The sequence below is a fragment of the Chaetodon trifascialis genome, chromosome 12 (assembly GCF_039877785.1).
Source record: "Chaetodon trifascialis isolate fChaTrf1 chromosome 12, fChaTrf1.hap1, whole genome shotgun sequence".
Lineage (NCBI taxonomy): Eukaryota > Metazoa > Chordata > Actinopteri > Chaetodontiformes > Chaetodontidae > Chaetodon > Chaetodon trifascialis.
In genome coordinates this window covers 3,658,629-3,677,103 of record NC_092067.1, presented here as the reverse complement: position 1 = coordinate 3,677,103, position 18,475 = coordinate 3,658,629, and the positions used below count along the sequence as shown (strand labels likewise).

Below are 18,475 nucleotides of genomic sequence, written 5' to 3'. Positions count from 1 at the left end.
AAACACTTCAGCTGAAGCATACTCACACAAGTAAGTGTGTCTGACACAAGTCAGAATGCTTCAGTATGTCCAGAATGTATGAAGTCACACTGCATTGGTACCAGCTCCCCCCACATATGTACTCTGAAGTAGTTACCAGACCATCAGTGCCAAAGCACAGAAAGTTGTTCCTCAGATATTCATAAGCCATTCATAAATGCAGTGTTCTCAGGGTCCATTTGCCATCTTTTATTAAACCAAAAGACATCAAAGCCTTTAGCCAATTCACCTCAGCCTATACAAAACCGCCTAGTTGTGTTCTCTTTTAGGAGACAATTAAGACAGTTGATCGAGGCCAGCTGATTCCATAAATACACTGTCAATAGTTAATTATTAGTGTCCCTTGTTTGTGCAACACTTAAGACAAGAGCTGCTTCCAGCCTAGAAAATAGGTACACCAAAATATATCTGTCATTCTTTCCAAGCTCTCTACATCAGGGGCTAAGGGCCCCCTGATGTAGCTTTTTTCCAGGCAAATAACTTTTCTATAAACAGAGCTAGAAACTGAAAGACTTTCTGCAGCACATGCAATGCTCTATCCATATATTGTGGTATATGATAGTATATTAGTTACTTGCTGCAATCATGTGCTGGCCATTAAAAGATCTTTCCTAATAAACAATGTAAGTGTATAATATGAAGTATGTTAAAGCATTTCAGGAAGGATCTCTACATGCAAGTCATAAATGTTTCAATGTTCATATGGGCACCTGTATGTGAACCTGTACTTAATTGTAATCTTTTTTTTTTTTCAGGTTGTAACAGTTTTCCACACTCATCAATTGTAAAATTATCCCATCAGCCTCCACTGATCTTGAAGCCTCATCATCGTTCACAATAACACCCTGTGTGAATGTAATTCAGCAGCAGACTTTTATCTTTGCCACCACCATGTACCTCTTTCTCCTCTTTAAAGTTTCAAAGAGAAAAATTGTCTCTTATCCAACAGATTCACACTTCAACAACCAGCACCTTCTTTGTACATCTGTCAAAACAGATGCTACAGAAAATACACACCTTGTGTATTACGCATTTGTGGGTAGTAGTGGACTTGTGAATAACCCCCAACTGCACAGCACATGCAGAGAGAAAAAAAAGAGTTCAGACTCTCAGCAACAGTGGTTAGTTTCTCATTGCACCATTTGAAAAGAGCTTGGTCTGTACCAGCTCTATATGGAAAGTGTCCTGAGACAACTTTTGTTGTGATTTGGCGCTATACAAATAAAATTGAATTGAAATAAAATTGAATTGAAACATTTGATATCCATCCGATGAACAAATCAAATTTACTGGATGAAAATGAAAACAATTTGGTTACAAGTCTGGATATTTAACAAGCATGACATCATATTATGGACAGACAGAGGAACAATCATCATAGGAAATGTAAAGTGGAAACGCAGAGAGCAAGAAAAGATTTTCTGTCTTGATGATGGCTTAACATAAAACAACCTTAATCTTCCTACAGTACCCCTCACGCCTCTGTATCATCACTATGTGTCCTTTATCTTCTTTTCCCTGCACAGCAACTATTTTACCATAACTGATCTTATCTTTCCTTATTCAATAAATGACAAAAGGACGACATGAATGAGATGTTGGAGGTGTAAAGCCATTACTGATTCAGTTCTGTACAGATCTGGATCGCAGCCCAGATAATCAAATTGTAGCTAGAGAACACCTTGTTTAGTCAATAAAGAGCCTAAAAGGCAGAGTGCAGGTCAATATCTTATCCAATATTTACACAAAAATTTGAGCTGTTGTACATCAGACCTTAGCACTGGCACAGAGGAGTTGTGATCTAACACTGAGGGAATTCCAATTGAAAACATGTTAACAAGGAGAGATGGTTTGACCCATGTGCAGATGCAGGCTGCTACTAAGACAGCATCATGGCATCATTTGATTTTCATGAGATAAGATGGTTTAAGACATGCTACAGGTTATGTTTTGCTGCCCCTGATAGCTGTTAAAGCAGAGAAGTCAGTTTTTTCAAGTCAGCATGGGTTCACACAGAACCTGGTTGAAATTCTTCCCCTATGCTGGGGATTGTGGCTCAGCGTGTTACCATCTCCTCTGCAGATGAGGAGACAGGTCTGGAGGTGCATCAGGTAACTCGCCCTCCAGGCTTCAACGCTAACCGGCGCCGCAGCAGAGCTGTTCTCTATCACCTGTCAGGACACCTGCAGAAACAAGACAAGAGCAAGCTCAAGATCAACAATGTGAGTTTCTCTGCATTTGTCTACACTGGCACATCTATACAAAAGGGTTTAGTATACTTCTTTAAGGTCTTGACTATTTTTAGGGTCAGTAGCTGCACAAGGTCATTACATTCCATCTAATATTTTTGGAATAATAAGATGTTTGGCTGCCAGGGAAAGTATTGCATGCCAAAATAGCCCCAGACTGCCTCTCATGTAAATATTATTTTTACATTTGAGACTTTTGCACAATTGATTGCATTTAAGTCATAGAGGTAAGGATATGTTTTTTCTGAAGGATAAACATAGTACAAGCCAAACTTTAAAAACCCCTACAGGTTGTTCAACAACAAACAGTCTGTTTTGAAGACAATTCCAGATTCTTCAAAGACTCTTCTCCAGATGGAATAAAAAAGTATTTCCTGCTTTATAATAAAAAGATTTTTTTTTAATTATTTCACAAGTTGCCACAGTTTCTTAAACCAAACAACAAGGAAAGATAATACAAGGTCTGGTTTGTGTTTACATCATCATATGATACAACTGCTTAGTTCACTCCCCATCCCCATTCCCACCCATGAGCACTGTATCAGCCCAGCGTTGAGCTATTTGTGTGTTCACCACGCTGTCGGTCTGCTGCAGTGTAGTGGGCAGCACACAGATGGGATGAAGGTCACCAGGAGTATGCTCACTTAACTTTGGGGAAAAACAAACATGCAGACGTGCAGTTTGCATCCTGTACATGTGATGCCAACTATAGTTTAAACAAGGGAATAAAGATGGTGAAAACATGATTTAAAAACCAATAGGTCTAATACTAATATTCAGGTAAAAATCATATTTAAAAGAAACTGGATGTTACACAAACATTTGTAGTTCAACCTTTTAGCCTTAGCCTGTTTAAATGAACAGCTCATTTGTGGATCCTCCATGTTTTTTTCTTTAATTTGTATTAATGTATTTCTAAGCTTTTTCTGAGGTCATTGTGGCAAGGAGACCCTGTTCACAGTAAGCAATGACCTCAAGCAGGAAGCAGAAACTTTAATGAAGACACAAAATGTGGGTGAAAATCTGATTAAACCCATCTAATCCTTTCATAAAATACAGATATTTCTCACTGAAAATCGTGTACACATGCAACCAGATCGCTAATTATCCATTTGAGACTAATGTTCCCATTTTTCTTGTTAAAGTTCTCCTTAAATAATGAAAAACATTTCTCCACAATGTTTGACATCATTATATCTCAGCTTTTTCCATGACTTAATAAAAATAGTCTTAATAGCTATATCAAATGTGAACCACCCTGTGAATCATGTGACAAAGATTCACTGTAATTCAACCTGACATACACTACAGTACTAGAACGTGGCATTGTTGGCCATTTATATTATTCTTCTGTGGTTTTTCAAAATTTCTGTCTGCACAATATGAGCATGAGAGGTTCAGTATGTGCATAAGAGCGTGTTATTGCGTGCAGGTGTGTGTGTGTGTTTGTGACTTGGTAGCTGGAGGAAGAGAATGGTGTTAACCTCTCTCTTGCTGTCATCTAATCCAGAACATGTTCGGAGAGAAGCCTCCAATCCCAGAGTACAAGGTAGCAGCCATTCAGAAATCTCGCTTCATCCTGCTTCACTATGGAACCTTCAAGGCTGGCTGGGATTGGTTGATTCTGCTGGCGACTTTCTACGTGGCCGTCACCGTGCCCTATAATGTGTGTTTCACAGTGGTGGGAGGGCGGGATGAGGGGAACAGCAGTGCCCCACGAAGCCCGCCCAGTGTCAGTGACATCCTTGTAGAGATCCTGTTTATTTTAGGTGAGAGAGCATGCTGTGCTTTTCACATTTACTCTACAAGGTACTTTTTCCAATAGCATTTCTGCCACAACAAGGTTTAAGCCTAGACACAATTATATTCCTTTCATGATAAATGTACTGGTTGAGGACACACTCCTGAGCATCTATTCAAGCTGATGTTAACACTTGTGTTGTTGTGCTTTCTTTTATCAAACACCAATGCAAGCTTTAGTAATTAAGAAAAGTTACTTATTGTAATGATTGGCTATTTGTTCACCACTGTATTAACTGCCCTGATGGGAAGTCAATAAAATGGCCTTTATCTGAGAGGCTCGTCAGAGGTAAAGTTGAAGTTTTTGATGATTACAAGCACAACAGCGTAAGCTTATGAGCTCTCAGTAGACCATTATGTCTCATTGCCAGCTCATTTTCTAGACATCAACAGGCCTCTTTGTCCCCAGTCTTGTCCAACTGTAGGAGAGTTGAATAAGTGCTCTTCAATGGACAATTTCCCTGAAGCCCTCCATCAGTAAAGTTCTGCAATGAAATTCTATGCGCCATTGAGTTTAATGGCTGACTCTGTCAGTCGATATCCCATTTGTTAGAACTAATAGGCCCTTCTGTTTACCAATATGTTCACTCAGCAAACAATAGTGGATTGAAATGTTCCATTAGGCTTCTGATTATTCTTTGGTTTCTGGTGATAAGTTCCTTTTTCTGAATTAACTACTTCCCAAATTAAGGCCTCAAACATGGAATGATGAGTTAATTTAAGAGCCACATTAGTGGTGTTGTCATGTTTTAGCTAACAAATTTCATAAACATGTCTTATGTACACCACTGCATTCAGACAGACTTTGGTGTCTGTTAATGCCAGCATTAGACCGTATGAGACTTCAAACCTGCTAGAGATGATGATGAGATGTGAACACGGACCATTTTGAAAATGATTTGAGCTTTCAAGGAGGAACATTAAAGGTTGATGTGTTGAAAAGCAATTCATTTATAAGCTACAATATGTGGTGAGTCATGGCAGTGAGCAAACATGCAAGTCAAGAACTAGATCTATATTTAAGCTATCTATATTCATATTTTGGGTATTTACACTAATATTTAAGTATATTGAGGCATCTACTATATTTATCAGTTCAAATTATGCATATTATTCCATATTCATTTGCACAGAATTTGTTGATTTGGATTTAAATTACCCACTGAAGCAGCAAAGCCTTCTTTTCAGAATTTAATTGGCTATATGAAGCACCAGTCGTCTGCACAATCAGCTGCAACTGGCTCAACTGTTGTCCAAGAAGATCTATCAGCAGACTTACAGCAGCTACAGGACACACCTACAACATGATACGCTCATGAAATGGTTGGGTTTAGGCTCCAAAACTACTTGGTTAATATTAGAGAAAGATCTCAGCGGGGTGTTAAGTGAAGTGCGTGTGTCATGTAGTAAAGCAGGTGTGTTGTGTAGTCTGCAAGACAGCATCACGACCCCACTCCCATTCTTGGCTGTCAAAGATTCTAGTTGGTCAAGTGAGGTATTAATCAAAAGGATTAGCATTTAGAGTGTAGCGGCCAAATTTGGAAGTAACATATCAGCTGTATTTGGAACTGCCTACACCATACTATCACCAAACACAGTGTGTTATATGTATAACGTATCAATTTTTTTTTTTTTTTTTTTTTTGCAGTATGCTAGGCCAGGCTCAGCCAGTTTCTGGTTTTGGAAAGCTAAAGTTAACAGTAACACAGCTAATGGCAAACCACTACTGCTGTGCAGCATCCCCTTATGCAAAAAACAAGCCAACAGTAGTAAGTGTAGATGTAATTTTGATTCTTTCCAACATGGTTATTGAACTTTACTGTGGAAAAGCCATATCAGACACAAATTATTACTCAAAGCAGATTATTTTTATATGTCATAAAACATGTCTGCATGTATTGGATTTCAAATTATATTGGAAAAATGGAAATCAGTGGCTCCCTGGAAAGTTATAAATTAATCTCTTAGCTGATTGTATTCCCTTGAAAATAATCACTAATGTTATATAAGCATAACTTTAGAGTCCCTGAGAGGTCAGATCTGGTCAATGGCTGACTAAACAATGACCTTTTCTCTTTGGTCTGTGTAAGAGTTGCTGAATAAAGTTTTTTTGTCTTCTTTTTTTCTGTGACCAGTTTTGCATCTTCAAGAGGACCTTCAAGTTTCCTGGACATTCTGTGTCTGAAACAAACTTTTTTGGTCACTGCATTCTTTTTGTGTTTTAGAAACATTTTTTAGTCAATCTGCTAAAACATGCTGAATCTTCAGTGTGGTCCTTTAATTCTCCTGTGCATCTTATAGCTCTTATTGTCAGTTTATGGGTTGCAGACATCTCTTTTCTGTTTTGATTCTGATGTGATTCATTGACCAACCATTGCTCTGTATGTTATTCATTACTGTGTGATTATAATGTAACTGTGGTTCGTCAGTGATGCCTGTACTATCCTGTTGGTAATTCCTGCTGTGAGCTCCCACTGACGTTGTCCTCCTCTGCAGATATATTGCTGAACTTTCGAACTACTTTTGTGAGCACGTCGGGTCAGGTAGTGTACGACGCCCGCTCCATCTGTGTTCACTACGTCACCACCTGGCTCTTTGTCGATCTCATTGCCGCCCTGCCCTTTGACCTGCTGTATGCTTTCAACATCAGTGTGGTGAGTCTCCTCTGTGTGTGTTAAGGTGTGGCTCTCTATGTACATTTGTGTGTTTGCATTAACAAAGACAGCAAACATTGTGTGACAGATTGACAATGTGTGTGACAAAATCAGGCTACCTGACTCACCTTTTTTTCCCAGGAAAGAGTACACAGTATGTGGACATACACTCTGTGTTCTGTGTTCACACGAACACACCACTGTCAATGAGGTCCAATATGTAGAAAGAAAGAATTAACGCATAATGTCATAGGCTCCCTGGAGATTGTTTTAGATCAACATTTCATTCAAAGTGATGCTCATTAGACAAACAAATGGCACAGAGCCAATCTGGTGTCTCATTATTTTGTTTTTCGACGTTCAAAATCGTAAAGATGAGTCAAACTGTGGGCTGTGACTATGTGCATACAAACTGAGCATTCAGTCATTTAGAGTTGAAAAATATTTAATTTTATATGAAGAAAACATTAAAGATCTTGAACTGTCAACTACACCAACAAATTATCAATCACATATGATGAAAGAAATTGACAAGTTGGAGGGTATCAAAATGACTACACTTTTGCAGAATAGCTCTGCCACAATTGTGCAAGCAGGGTAACAAGGAACACAGTCAATAGGACCCAAATGCAGACACCAGAGGCAGAGCTGAAGCAGTTCATTGACTTCATGCACAAAATCCAAAGTTACAAAAGGCTTACAGGATGGCAAGACAGGCAAGGCTCAAAACTAGACAAAGGAAGTCCAATCAGGCAAACAAGTCCATCAAGGAGCAGACAAGAATGCAAAGTCCAATAAACAGGCAAGGTCCAGGAAAACTAGACAAAAACCCAAGAACACCAGGAGAACTAAACATCAGGGAAAGGCCGGAATGCTTGACACATGGTAGAAAGTTGAACAGGGAATACACTTGTTAAGGCCTTGTGTGCATGTACATGGATATTTGTCAAAACAAGCATTTTCCTCTGTGTTTTGGCCTCTTGGTCATGTGCAAATGGCAAAGATCTTTTTTAAACTGCCTTCTGAAATGCAGCATTTTTTTTCTACTTTCTGTGTATCCTTGTGTGCATGCAAAACAGAGCATTTGGGAAATAATGACATCATATGTTAGGCATGTTGCTTTGTGTAATAAGTAGACTACTGGTTAGTTAACATTTGGTTAGCACTGCTTGACCATGTTCTAGAAAGGTGTTAAATAGCTACAAATGAATAGATAACTTAGTAACTATGGAAGCAAAACAAAAGTTCAAAACGAAGTTATGTAGAGCTTTACATATTTTAACCAGGATTAAAACATTTCAAGACTGAGCTCAATAAAATCCAGCCATTAAAATAATATAAAGACAAAATACAATAAAATCTCTGAACAGTGAAGATTAAAAAAATCAACAGTAATAATAAAGCAGGCATGTAGGCATAAGGCATGTTGGAAATAAAAGGGTGTGCTACAATTAATGAAAGGCTTTTAAAGCAGATGTGTACCGAGAAGTGATTTAGTTTTGACATGGAACATAGGAACAACCAGCAGAGCCCTGCCCGAGGACCCGAGGATGCACTCTGGCTCATAGGGAAACAGCAATTCAGCAATGTAGCCGGTAGCTGAACCATGAAGTACTTTAAATGTGATCAACTTCGTAACCCTTTTTTTTAGTAACTTTATTTGTAAAACGCCAGACACAGTCATAAAATACATACAATGAATGTAATTTCTTTTCTTTTTAAACATTCAGTGAACTTAAATGAACACCCCCACGCCCTCCCTCCCCATCCACCCTTCCCCCTCCCAAAACCCATAAACACACACTCAGTGGGAAAAAAAAAAAGAAAAATCTACCAAAATACACATACCTACACAGTAATGATTAAATTAAAATATAAAAATAAAGTGCTAGCTAGTGCTGATCATTACAAAGTAGAAATCAATGGCTGCTTGCTCCTCAGTCATCAAAACAGATTTGTTGCGCTGGAGTGTCTTAGGAAGGATAGCTCTTAGGGGGTAGCTATTTGCTGCTGGCACAGATAGGCAGTTTATGTATGGACATGCAGTGAGTGTTTACAAAGAAACTTCTCGAGCTGGTAGCTCCTCTAGATATTTAAGTAATGGTCTCCAAAGAGTATAAAACCTGTTGGACGAACCTCTGAATGAGAATTTTATCTTCTCCAACTTCAGGAGACGTAAAACGTCACGTAACCAGACTTAAATTGAAGGTGGCTGCTGAGATTTCCATAGCAATAGAATTCTCTTACGAGCAATAAGAGAGGTGAAGGCCATAACATTGTTCTGGACAGTGATGTGAAGGTTGTCTGGAGGCTTGCAAAAAATAGCAATATGTGGAGTTCGAATCAGATTTATGCTCAGTATATCCGAAATTGTTTTGAAAAATTGTTGCCAAAATTCAGACAACAAGCCTATGGAAGACTTTAAACTGTATTAGTGAGAGTCTAGCACAGCTGGATGACGAATTAACAGCACCTATGGCCCTCTCCCAGAATGTCTCAGAGAAACTCAGTTGGAGTTCTGACTCCCAGTTCGTCTTAATCTTATGTAGAATGGATTTACTGGTTGAAGACAGTAAATTATAAAAATAAGAGATATGGCCCTTTAACAGGGTTTTAGCTTTGAGAGCCAGATCCACCCTGCTGGGAGTCGGTATCTGTGGGAATGATGTGTGCGTTTTTGCAAAATGTCGCAGCTGGAAATACTGGAAAAAATCGGATTTATGAAGATCAAAGGTGGAAATTAATTGGTCAAAACTTGCAAATATATCATTAATGTACAAGTCACCCAGACTTCGTAGTCCCATGTTTTCTAAGGCAGAGAATCGTGGATCGATCTTTGCTGGAGCAAACAAGTGAATATTGCAAAGCGGGGTTGCCAGAGGGAGAGTGAGCCATCCGAAGTGGCATCTTAATTGTGTCCAAATTTTTAGTGTTCCAATATCAACCGGATTGGAGGTAAAACTTGACAGGGAGAGATGCAAGGTACTGCATGTTAGAGCCAGTAGTGATGAGGAGCAGGAGGCCAATTCACTCTGGCACCAACTGGTTTGAGGGGACGTGCACCAGAGAATTATTTTATGCATGTTGGCTGCCCAATAGTAGCCAACTAGATTAGGTAAACCTAGTCCCCCAGCTGATCTATCCCTACAAAGAAGTGAGCAATTAGCTCTTGGTCGTTTACCAGCCCAGATGAAAGACGAGATAATGTTGTTTATAGTTGTGAAAAATGATTTGGGAAGAAAAAAGGGCAAACATTGAACAACGTATAGGTATCTTGATAACATTCATTTTTATAATTTGAATCCTACCAGCTAGAGCTTTGTAGATCGGACTTGACCATCGTAAAATTTTGCTCTCTCATCGTTCGCAAAGATTGTGTAATTGCAATGCCGAGATATTTAAATCCTGTATTGGCTATTTTAAAGGGTATAGTCAATGATGGTGTGTCTTTGGCTAATTGATTGGAAAGTATTCACTTTTGGCAATGCTACGTTTATTACCAGATAGGCGACCAAAGGAGCTTAATACTGTAAGGATGCGTGGGATATTAGATACAGGATCACTAACATAGAGAAGCAGATCATCTGCGTATAACGACACCTGATGTTTTATGCCCCATCTCTCAATCCCTCCAAATCCCTCCTCCATGAGAGTGGTTCAATCGCTAGCACAAATAATAATGGGGATAACAGGCACCCCTGTCTTGTTCCCCGGAAAAGTGGGAACGAAGCAGAGCATTGATTATTTGTGCAGACTAAGGCGCAGGGAGAGGTGTAGAGTAATCTGACCCATAAAATAATGAAATTATTATTAAAACCAAATTGTTTCAGGGAAAAGAGGAGATAGGTCCCCTCCACCCTGTCAAAGGCTTTCTCGGCATCAGGAGATATTATGGCCTCTGGAGTGTTAGATTAAGATGGAGAGAGGATGACGCCGAGAAGCCTTCTTATGTTGGAGTATGAATGTTTTCCCCTTATAAATCCTGTCTGGTCCTCTGACACAATCAGCGGCATAACAGGTTCCAATCACTGGGCTAGAATTTTTGCGAGTATTTTAACATCTACTGGGAGGAGAGATATTGGTCGGTAGGACGCGCAGTTCAGTGGGTCCTTACCCTTTGAATAAATTAGGAAGATGGAAGCTTGCATAAATGTGGGTGGCAGGGTACCTTGTTTAAATGAGTGGTTAAACATTTCAAGAAGTAGTGGAGCTAATTGATCTGAAATTTTTTTAGAAAATTCGACCGGATAACCATCTGGACCTGGCAATTCACTACAAAAAAGTTGTTTAGTTGATTTTCATCTGCGAGGGATTCTGAGGTGTATAGTTGGGAGAAAAAAAGATCTAAAAGTATTATTTATTTTGTCTGGGTCCGAGGATTCGTCGGTTATCTGAATAATTTGATTCAAAGCTGTTCTTGCCTTCAGCTGTTGAGCCAAGGGGCGACTAGCTTTGTCACCATGCTCATATACTAGCCCCTGAGAGCGAAGGAGAAGTTGTTCAGCTTCGGAAGTGAGAAGGAGATCAAGTTCTGTTTGCAGTTTTATTCTTTCTTATATCAGGCATATTTGTGGATGAGAGGGAATTATCCAAATCAGCAATAGCTTTCTCCAACTCTTCCTGCCAGGATCTGCGTAATTTATTTGCATGAGACATAAAAGAGATAATTTTACCCCTTATGTAAGCTTTAAGAGTGTCCCATAAAATGAACGGAGAGGTTTCATTATTTATGTTAGTTTCACAGAAGAAAGTAATCGATTCAGAAATATATTTACAAAAATTGGCTTCCGCCAACAAGAGAGGATTTAGCCTCCAGTGTCTGAATCCCATTGGCTTCATGCTGAGGTGAAGGTCTAAGATTACTGTGGCATGGTCCGAAACTGTTATAGGTAAATACTGGGTGGATACAATCTCTGGGGTAAGTTTTTTATCTACCAGAAAGTAGTCTATACGCGAAAATGAGCGATGTACGTGGGAGAAAAAAGAATATTGTTTCACGGAAGGATGTGATAATCACCAAGGATCAAGAAATCCGTATTGATTCATTAACATTGAAAAAGCCTGGGATATTTTCATAGGCATGGTTGATCGCGGGCTAGACCTATCCAATATTTGATCAATCACACAGTTCATGTCTCCTCCCATTATTAAGAGGTGAGAGTCTAAATTTGGAATGGTAGAAAACAATGAACTCACAAATTTAGGGTCGTCCCATACAAAATGGAGGTGAAATGAACATATTTCCGGATTAGTATAGCCGTGCCCCTTGTTTTTATATTGAAGCAAGAAGGTCTATTTAATTTCCTATGATTGGAGTTGCATAAATGCGTTTCTTGGAGAAACATTAGAAGTGATTGTTTTCATCTTAAGTATGAATACAATGAATTCCAGTAACCTAACTGAGATGAAATGAAAGCATGGATGACCTTCTCAAGGTCAGATCAAAGAGAAAGACCTGGTTTTTAAGATGTTCCTGAACTGATTAAAAACAGGATTGAACAATGTTTGTAATTTGTTTTTAAAATGAAAGGTCAGTGTCAAATATGACATGCATGACAGAAGGGGAAAATAACCATTCATAAAAGTATCTGTATATGTGTGGCCAAGGCCTTAATGCATTAGGGCTAATGAGACACAGGTGAAAATAACCACAGCAGGGTAGGCCAATAACACAGGTGGGAAAGACACAAGGTCAAGAAGTGAAATAAGTGAAATGAGAGAGAGAGGTGAGTATTTCAAAATAAAACAGGAAGCAATGAATGAATGAATGACATTTTAGATTTCAGATTCCTTTGTTGATCCCTGAGGGGAAATTGTTCTTGTCACAGGTGCTCCATACAGGAATGAAATTAGAAAGGAAAGAAAAGAGAAATAATATATATATATATATATATATATATATATATATATATATATATATATATATATATATATATATATATATATATATATATATATATATATATATATATATATATATATATATATATATAAATTAAGTACAAAAACAAAATATTAATACTGAGAAAATATATATATACACACACACACATGACCAAAATATACAATCAAAAATATACAACAAAATATAAAAAATATATATATACTAAGAAAAAATATATACAGAAGGATGTGCAAAACTGAATTTGGAAACATGTATCTGTATAATATCAGGCAGTGAAACACAGAAACACAGAAAAACATAATCTAGCTGCAAGGCGGGACATATTCTTTCCTTTATATTTAAGAAATACTGAAGGTTGAGACAATGTCTGTGAGCTCATGTGTCATGTATCAATCTGTGCAGTACTTTGGGGTCCACCTCTTGAAGACGGTTCGACTGCTCCGGTTATTGCGGCTGCTGCAGAAGCTGGAGCGATACTCCCAGTACAGCGCTGTGGTTCTCACTCTGCTGATGTCCATGTTCGCCCTGCTGGCCCACTGGATGGCCTGCGTCTGGTACTTTATAGGTCGCAGGGAGATCGAGAGTCCTGGCTCCTGGGATATTGGTTAGTACACACTGTATTCATACACACACAGTGTTGGGAAGCAGCTGTATACATTTATTCGAGACCTGAACTCAAGTAATTTTGAGGTATATTTATTGTATTAGTTTATCTATTTTATTGTACGATTAAAAATATTAATACAAAACCTGTCATCATATTAAATATGACAGATTGTGAAAATGAAAATGAAAATGTTAAACATTATATAAAACAGTTCGGACTCCAGCTCAAGTACCTTGTCTTGTTTGAAAGATAGTGCTGAGATCCCACATATCCAACCTCAGCAGAGTGATGTCAGTAGTTTGTATCCACAACAAAAAGCACTCAAAATGCCGAGGGATGCCCCTAATGTGTCTCAATTTTCAAACCTGAACAATGTTTTTAATAAGACACAGCTTTGTTGATATTCCAGAAGCATCTCTCAATAGAGAATCTCAAATCCTGTGGGCGACATGAAACCCTGGCACACAATCTGATAAACTTGTAAACACAGCAGAGAGGCAGTTTACAAGAGAGTAAACTTTAATCCTTTTGACTGTGGGCTGGAACAAAAATCAACAGTGGCCTCTGTGTGTCTTTCATCTTATTCTACCTAAGCATTAGACAAACACAAACATGTTATTAAGTCAACTCATGAGCTGTAAATGAGCATGTTTTCTAAGTTGTTGGCTGCAGACAAAGTGACAATGGACTCAGGCACATATTACGAGATGCATACTCCTGTTACCTTTCTACCTTTTCAGTGTTTTCAGTGTATTCTTCCTCATTTTCTCTCACTCACTTTGCCATATTTAAAAGATGTGTAATGCATGATCTAAAGTGCATGGCACAAGAGCATTTAGGGCGTGTCCAACTCCAGTTTTGCTAGTTATATGGTGCATAATCTGGGATCAAGGTGCAAAAGGGTTGTATTTCATGGATAGCTCGGCATTGCTATTTAAATGGCATATTCGGCAAGTTGGAGAGGTGAACTGGTGAATATTTTCCTTAATGTCAACAAACTCCATGAAAAGACCAAAACTAACAATGTGTTAGTTTGTCTCTTTGTACTTTCCAACTTCCCAACTCATGACAGTCATGCCCAGGCCCACTGGTTCCTACTGAAGATGCAAATCTTTGAAAATGACTGACAAATTTAAATGGTTTTGTTTTTTGTTGTTGTTTTTTTTTATTTTTTTTTATCATTTTTATCAAATGTCAATCAAATTTGTTCGAAGCATGTTCAGATGGCAGAGTGTGTGGAAACTCTACAGAGACATACAGGCAGTCAGATGGTTCAAGAAAAATGTGATGTAATATGTTGTAATTCTATGGTATTTACCTCAAACCTCTGTCTGATGACTGACTTCACAGGACACATCATTACCAAGCACTATCCTGTAATTAGAAGGTGTCACTATAGGGACCAGACGACGGCTGAGCATGATTAGTTAAATACACAAGGAAAGCTTTCACAGTACACAAAAAATCCTGCCCTGTCACACCCTTACTCAGTGTAGGAAATGGACAAGTGCCTCAGTATGTCTCCACTGATGCAGACTTTATTATAGAGTGGCCTTACAATAACATCAGTAATGCTCTTTACGTCCCCTTTGCATGCATTGACAAGACAAAAATAACATTGTCTTTTACTTTGTTGTTTATAAATTGATCCTCAGGGTTAGACATGCATGCAACATCCTAGTCAGGTCCACATGTCCTCAAGAGGACAGAGTTTAAGTTGTGCTAATGACAAAGTAATTAGAAAACTACTCAGGTGTGAAATCCTCTGATGTTTGTTTTCGCTGCTTGACTGGGACTCACAGGGCTCACAGCTCGACTGTCACTTCTGCCTATTTATACTGTCAGGCTGCACACACACACACACACACACACACACACACACACACACACACACACACACACACACACACAAGGTCAAAGCTTCTGGCCTGAAGTGTGTGATGCCAGAGATCAATGAATGGATGCATTTGTATTGTATTATTCATATTCCCTCTCTTGCCGGCTTTATTTTACTGATTCAGCTGTCAGTGGCTCAGCTGGGATCCACCGTTCATCCACTCACAAAACACTGTTTTTCAATAATTCATCCTTTCTCCTTCACTTCCTGCTTTCTACCCTCCTTCCTGTTCTCTCCTTGGTCAATTCCCATCCTCTTTCTTTTCTTCTTTTTTCAGCTGAATTTCTCAAGTGATATCTATAGAATTAATTTAAATCATCTGTCTCTTTCACATAGTGCACTTGGATCAAGTCATGCGATGTCCATTTTGTTCCCAAAATCACAGCAACAACTGGAGTGTTGAATCAACTCCCACAGAGTTGATTTTAACACTTTTTCAGGGTTTATATAGGTCCACACTCTACAGAGTTCATCCATCCATTTTCTATACCGCCTATCCCTTTCGGGGTTGCGGGGGGCAGGAGCCTATCCCAGCTTCGAGAGGCGGGGTACACCCTGAACCGGTCGCCAGCCGATTGCAGGGCAACATGCAAAGACATACAACCATTCACACTCACACTCACACCTAGGGGCAATTTAGAGTCATCAGTAAACCTAATGAGCATGTTTTTGGTCTGTGGGAGGAAGCCGGAGTACCCGGAGAGAACCCACACATGCACGGGAAGAACATGCAAACTTCACACAGAAAGGCCCCGCCCGGTCTCATCTTCTGGAAGATCAAGGAAGTGTCTGTTGTATGGTTGAGCAAAGAGATGGCTTCTTGGCAAGCATCCCCATCAAGCTGCATCTCAACATTAATGGACCTTTGGGAATTTGGGCCCCCTGAAGAAAAGCACACAACACACAAAAATAAGGCATAGGTGCTGAGCAAACAGGTAAATGAAAACAGAACAGTATATAATGAAGTACAAGTAAATGTTAATGAGAACATTATCTAGTTTGTGGACACTTAATTTCTTACCTCCTCCTGGAGAAAAGCCAGTGGGGCTACTTGGAGGTGCAGATCCTCGTCAAATCTTTCTCTGGATCATTTTCAGACACCAAGAAATGTATCCAGTGCTGCTTGCAGCATCGTGGAAGTGTTCCTAAAATGAAAATACATTCAAAATTAATTTGTTATCATTCTGAGAAATCTCAGAATTTAAATGTCAATGTAACACACACAAAACCCAACAATACTAAACATGAAAATTATGAAAACAGAGAGTACAATAATAATGACTGTACATAGCCTTTCTTGGAGTATGGGTCTTTGAGGGATGGGAACACTGTCACTATCAATAGAGCATACTCTTCTCTAACAGCTTTGGTGGGGAGGTGCCTGAAAAGAGATATTAAATTAGCATTCTATGCTTATGTAATGGTCAAACAGTAATTTGTATTAAGAAGAGTATACACAAATAGAACACACATACCCGTGTTTATCAATCATGTGAGTCACTATTGACCATTTTTCTTCTGGTAGCATCTGTTAGAGTTTGTGTTGTGTGATATTCCTGGAGAACCTCTTCACCATCTGAATTGGTTCCAAGTACACCTTCGATCAATTTAAGAAAAAAAAAGCAAAAAATGTGATGAACAGCTTTTCTAGATATTAAGAATGACAAATGTTGAAGTAAAAAAAAAAAAAAAAAACTATGACAACTGAGCTTTGTCACAAACTTTTTAGCAGATGCTACATCACCAGTACCCTCAACTCTTGATTTCTTCCAAGGAGCCTCATCTAGGATTACAGTTGATGCACTTGCACTTGAACCGAAGCTCAAGTCAGACCACTGAGATGCAGACGACAAGGAGCAATCGGAAAATTCTAAAAGGAAAAAAAAAACAAACTTTATTCTGTAGGGTGTTGGAAAAAAATCATTCTGAATGAAGCAACACTGAGCAGGACATTTCCTTAAAAAAGTTGTTAAGAAGCATATTGTTGCATTGCAAAAGTGAATTACAAAGTCCAGATTTATTACTCTGGGTTTGTGTGATAAAATACAGGTTACACCATTTGACATTGGGATACATCACATCATTGCCCCTTTACATTTCTCACCATCACTTGAGAAAACTGTTAGAACCACATTGCCTTGGCTAATAAGGTCACTGAAAATGTCTTCATCAACTTCTGTCCCTGTTGCATCTTTGTACACTACTTTTGCATCAGGTGGCAGGCAAAATCTCTCGATGACTGGAAAAGATAAGATATATCTGAGTGCACCTTTTGTTGTTCTTGCCTAACAAATGATTTCACGTTCACTAAAGTAATCCACCACTTTATGATTAAACAGACTTGGAGAAACCCCCCGTACACAAAATTCAGTCTCTCTTAAGTACAAATAGTTTTTTCACCCCTGCTTTTCCCTCCTTAAACCAAGAGTAAGTAAAATATAAACAAACCTTTTTCATGGAACTGCATAAAATCAAACTGCCCATCAACCTCATCCACCTTCACATACTTCTGCTGTTGGCAGTATCGAACCTGGAGACATGCAAAAATTATAACAAAAAAAGGGCAAAGTGGTAAGTATTTGATACTTAAAGCAATTCAAGAAAAAATGATTAAAGCTCTAACATAAACATGGTAATTAGTATTGACCACGCCATACACTGTAGCAGGTGAATTCCACAATACAGTGCTATTACATTTAACAGTAACGTTCCCAAACAAACCAGTGGCTGCCCATGCTCCGAAGTCCAAAATACACATAATCTCCACTGCCATGTGCAAGTTAAGTCATCCTATAGCTCCATTTCACTAAAGTAACGTTCAATAGCAAAACATTTGCACACTCAAAGGGATGCAAGTGACTAACAAGCATCACTCACGTCTAGACCCAAGCAAAAACACTGCAACGTTAACATTAGTGTTGAAGGCTAAATTGAATTTTGGACACATCTCCCCCTCCGTCAAAAACTCGTTACACTGCACCGGTGGACTTCATATTAGCTCGTTAAAGAGAAACTATGCAGGATTTTCCCGTGGCTGTGCTGCATTTTTACCTTAATTAAACAGCTTCAGTAATTGTGCTTGTTACATACATGACTTGGAATGTGTTAACAAGGGAGAATGGAGGCTCTTTGAGCTCCACCTGGCGCCTGTCTCCCCACTCTCGTCTCTGCGCACCCCGACACAAACACACTCGGTAACCCGTGATCTTTCGTTTATGACGGTTAAGACTAACGTTATGTAAATAGAAATGTCGTGTCACTGCAATGTTATCCAGGGCTCCATGGATAGCTTTTTTCGCCATTTTAAAAACAAATGCACATGGC

General features: G+C 38.8%; 1 protein-coding gene across 1 annotated transcript in view; it reads left to right on the top strand.

Moving 5' to 3' along the window:
- kcnh3 (potassium voltage-gated channel, subfamily H (eag-related), member 3) overlaps positions 1-18,475 on the top strand; it is a 175,376-nt gene that overhangs the window by 122,313 nt on the left and 34,588 nt on the right. Inside the window, exons 4-7 of the mRNA XM_070976066.1 lie at positions 2,122-2,261; positions 3,799-4,057; positions 6,585-6,742; positions 13,050-13,251. Coding sequence (XP_070832167.1) covers positions 2,122-2,261; positions 3,799-4,057; positions 6,585-6,742; positions 13,050-13,251 — 759 coding nt within the window. The remainder of the gene's footprint in view (positions 1-2,121; positions 2,262-3,798; positions 4,058-6,584; positions 6,743-13,049; positions 13,252-18,475) is intronic.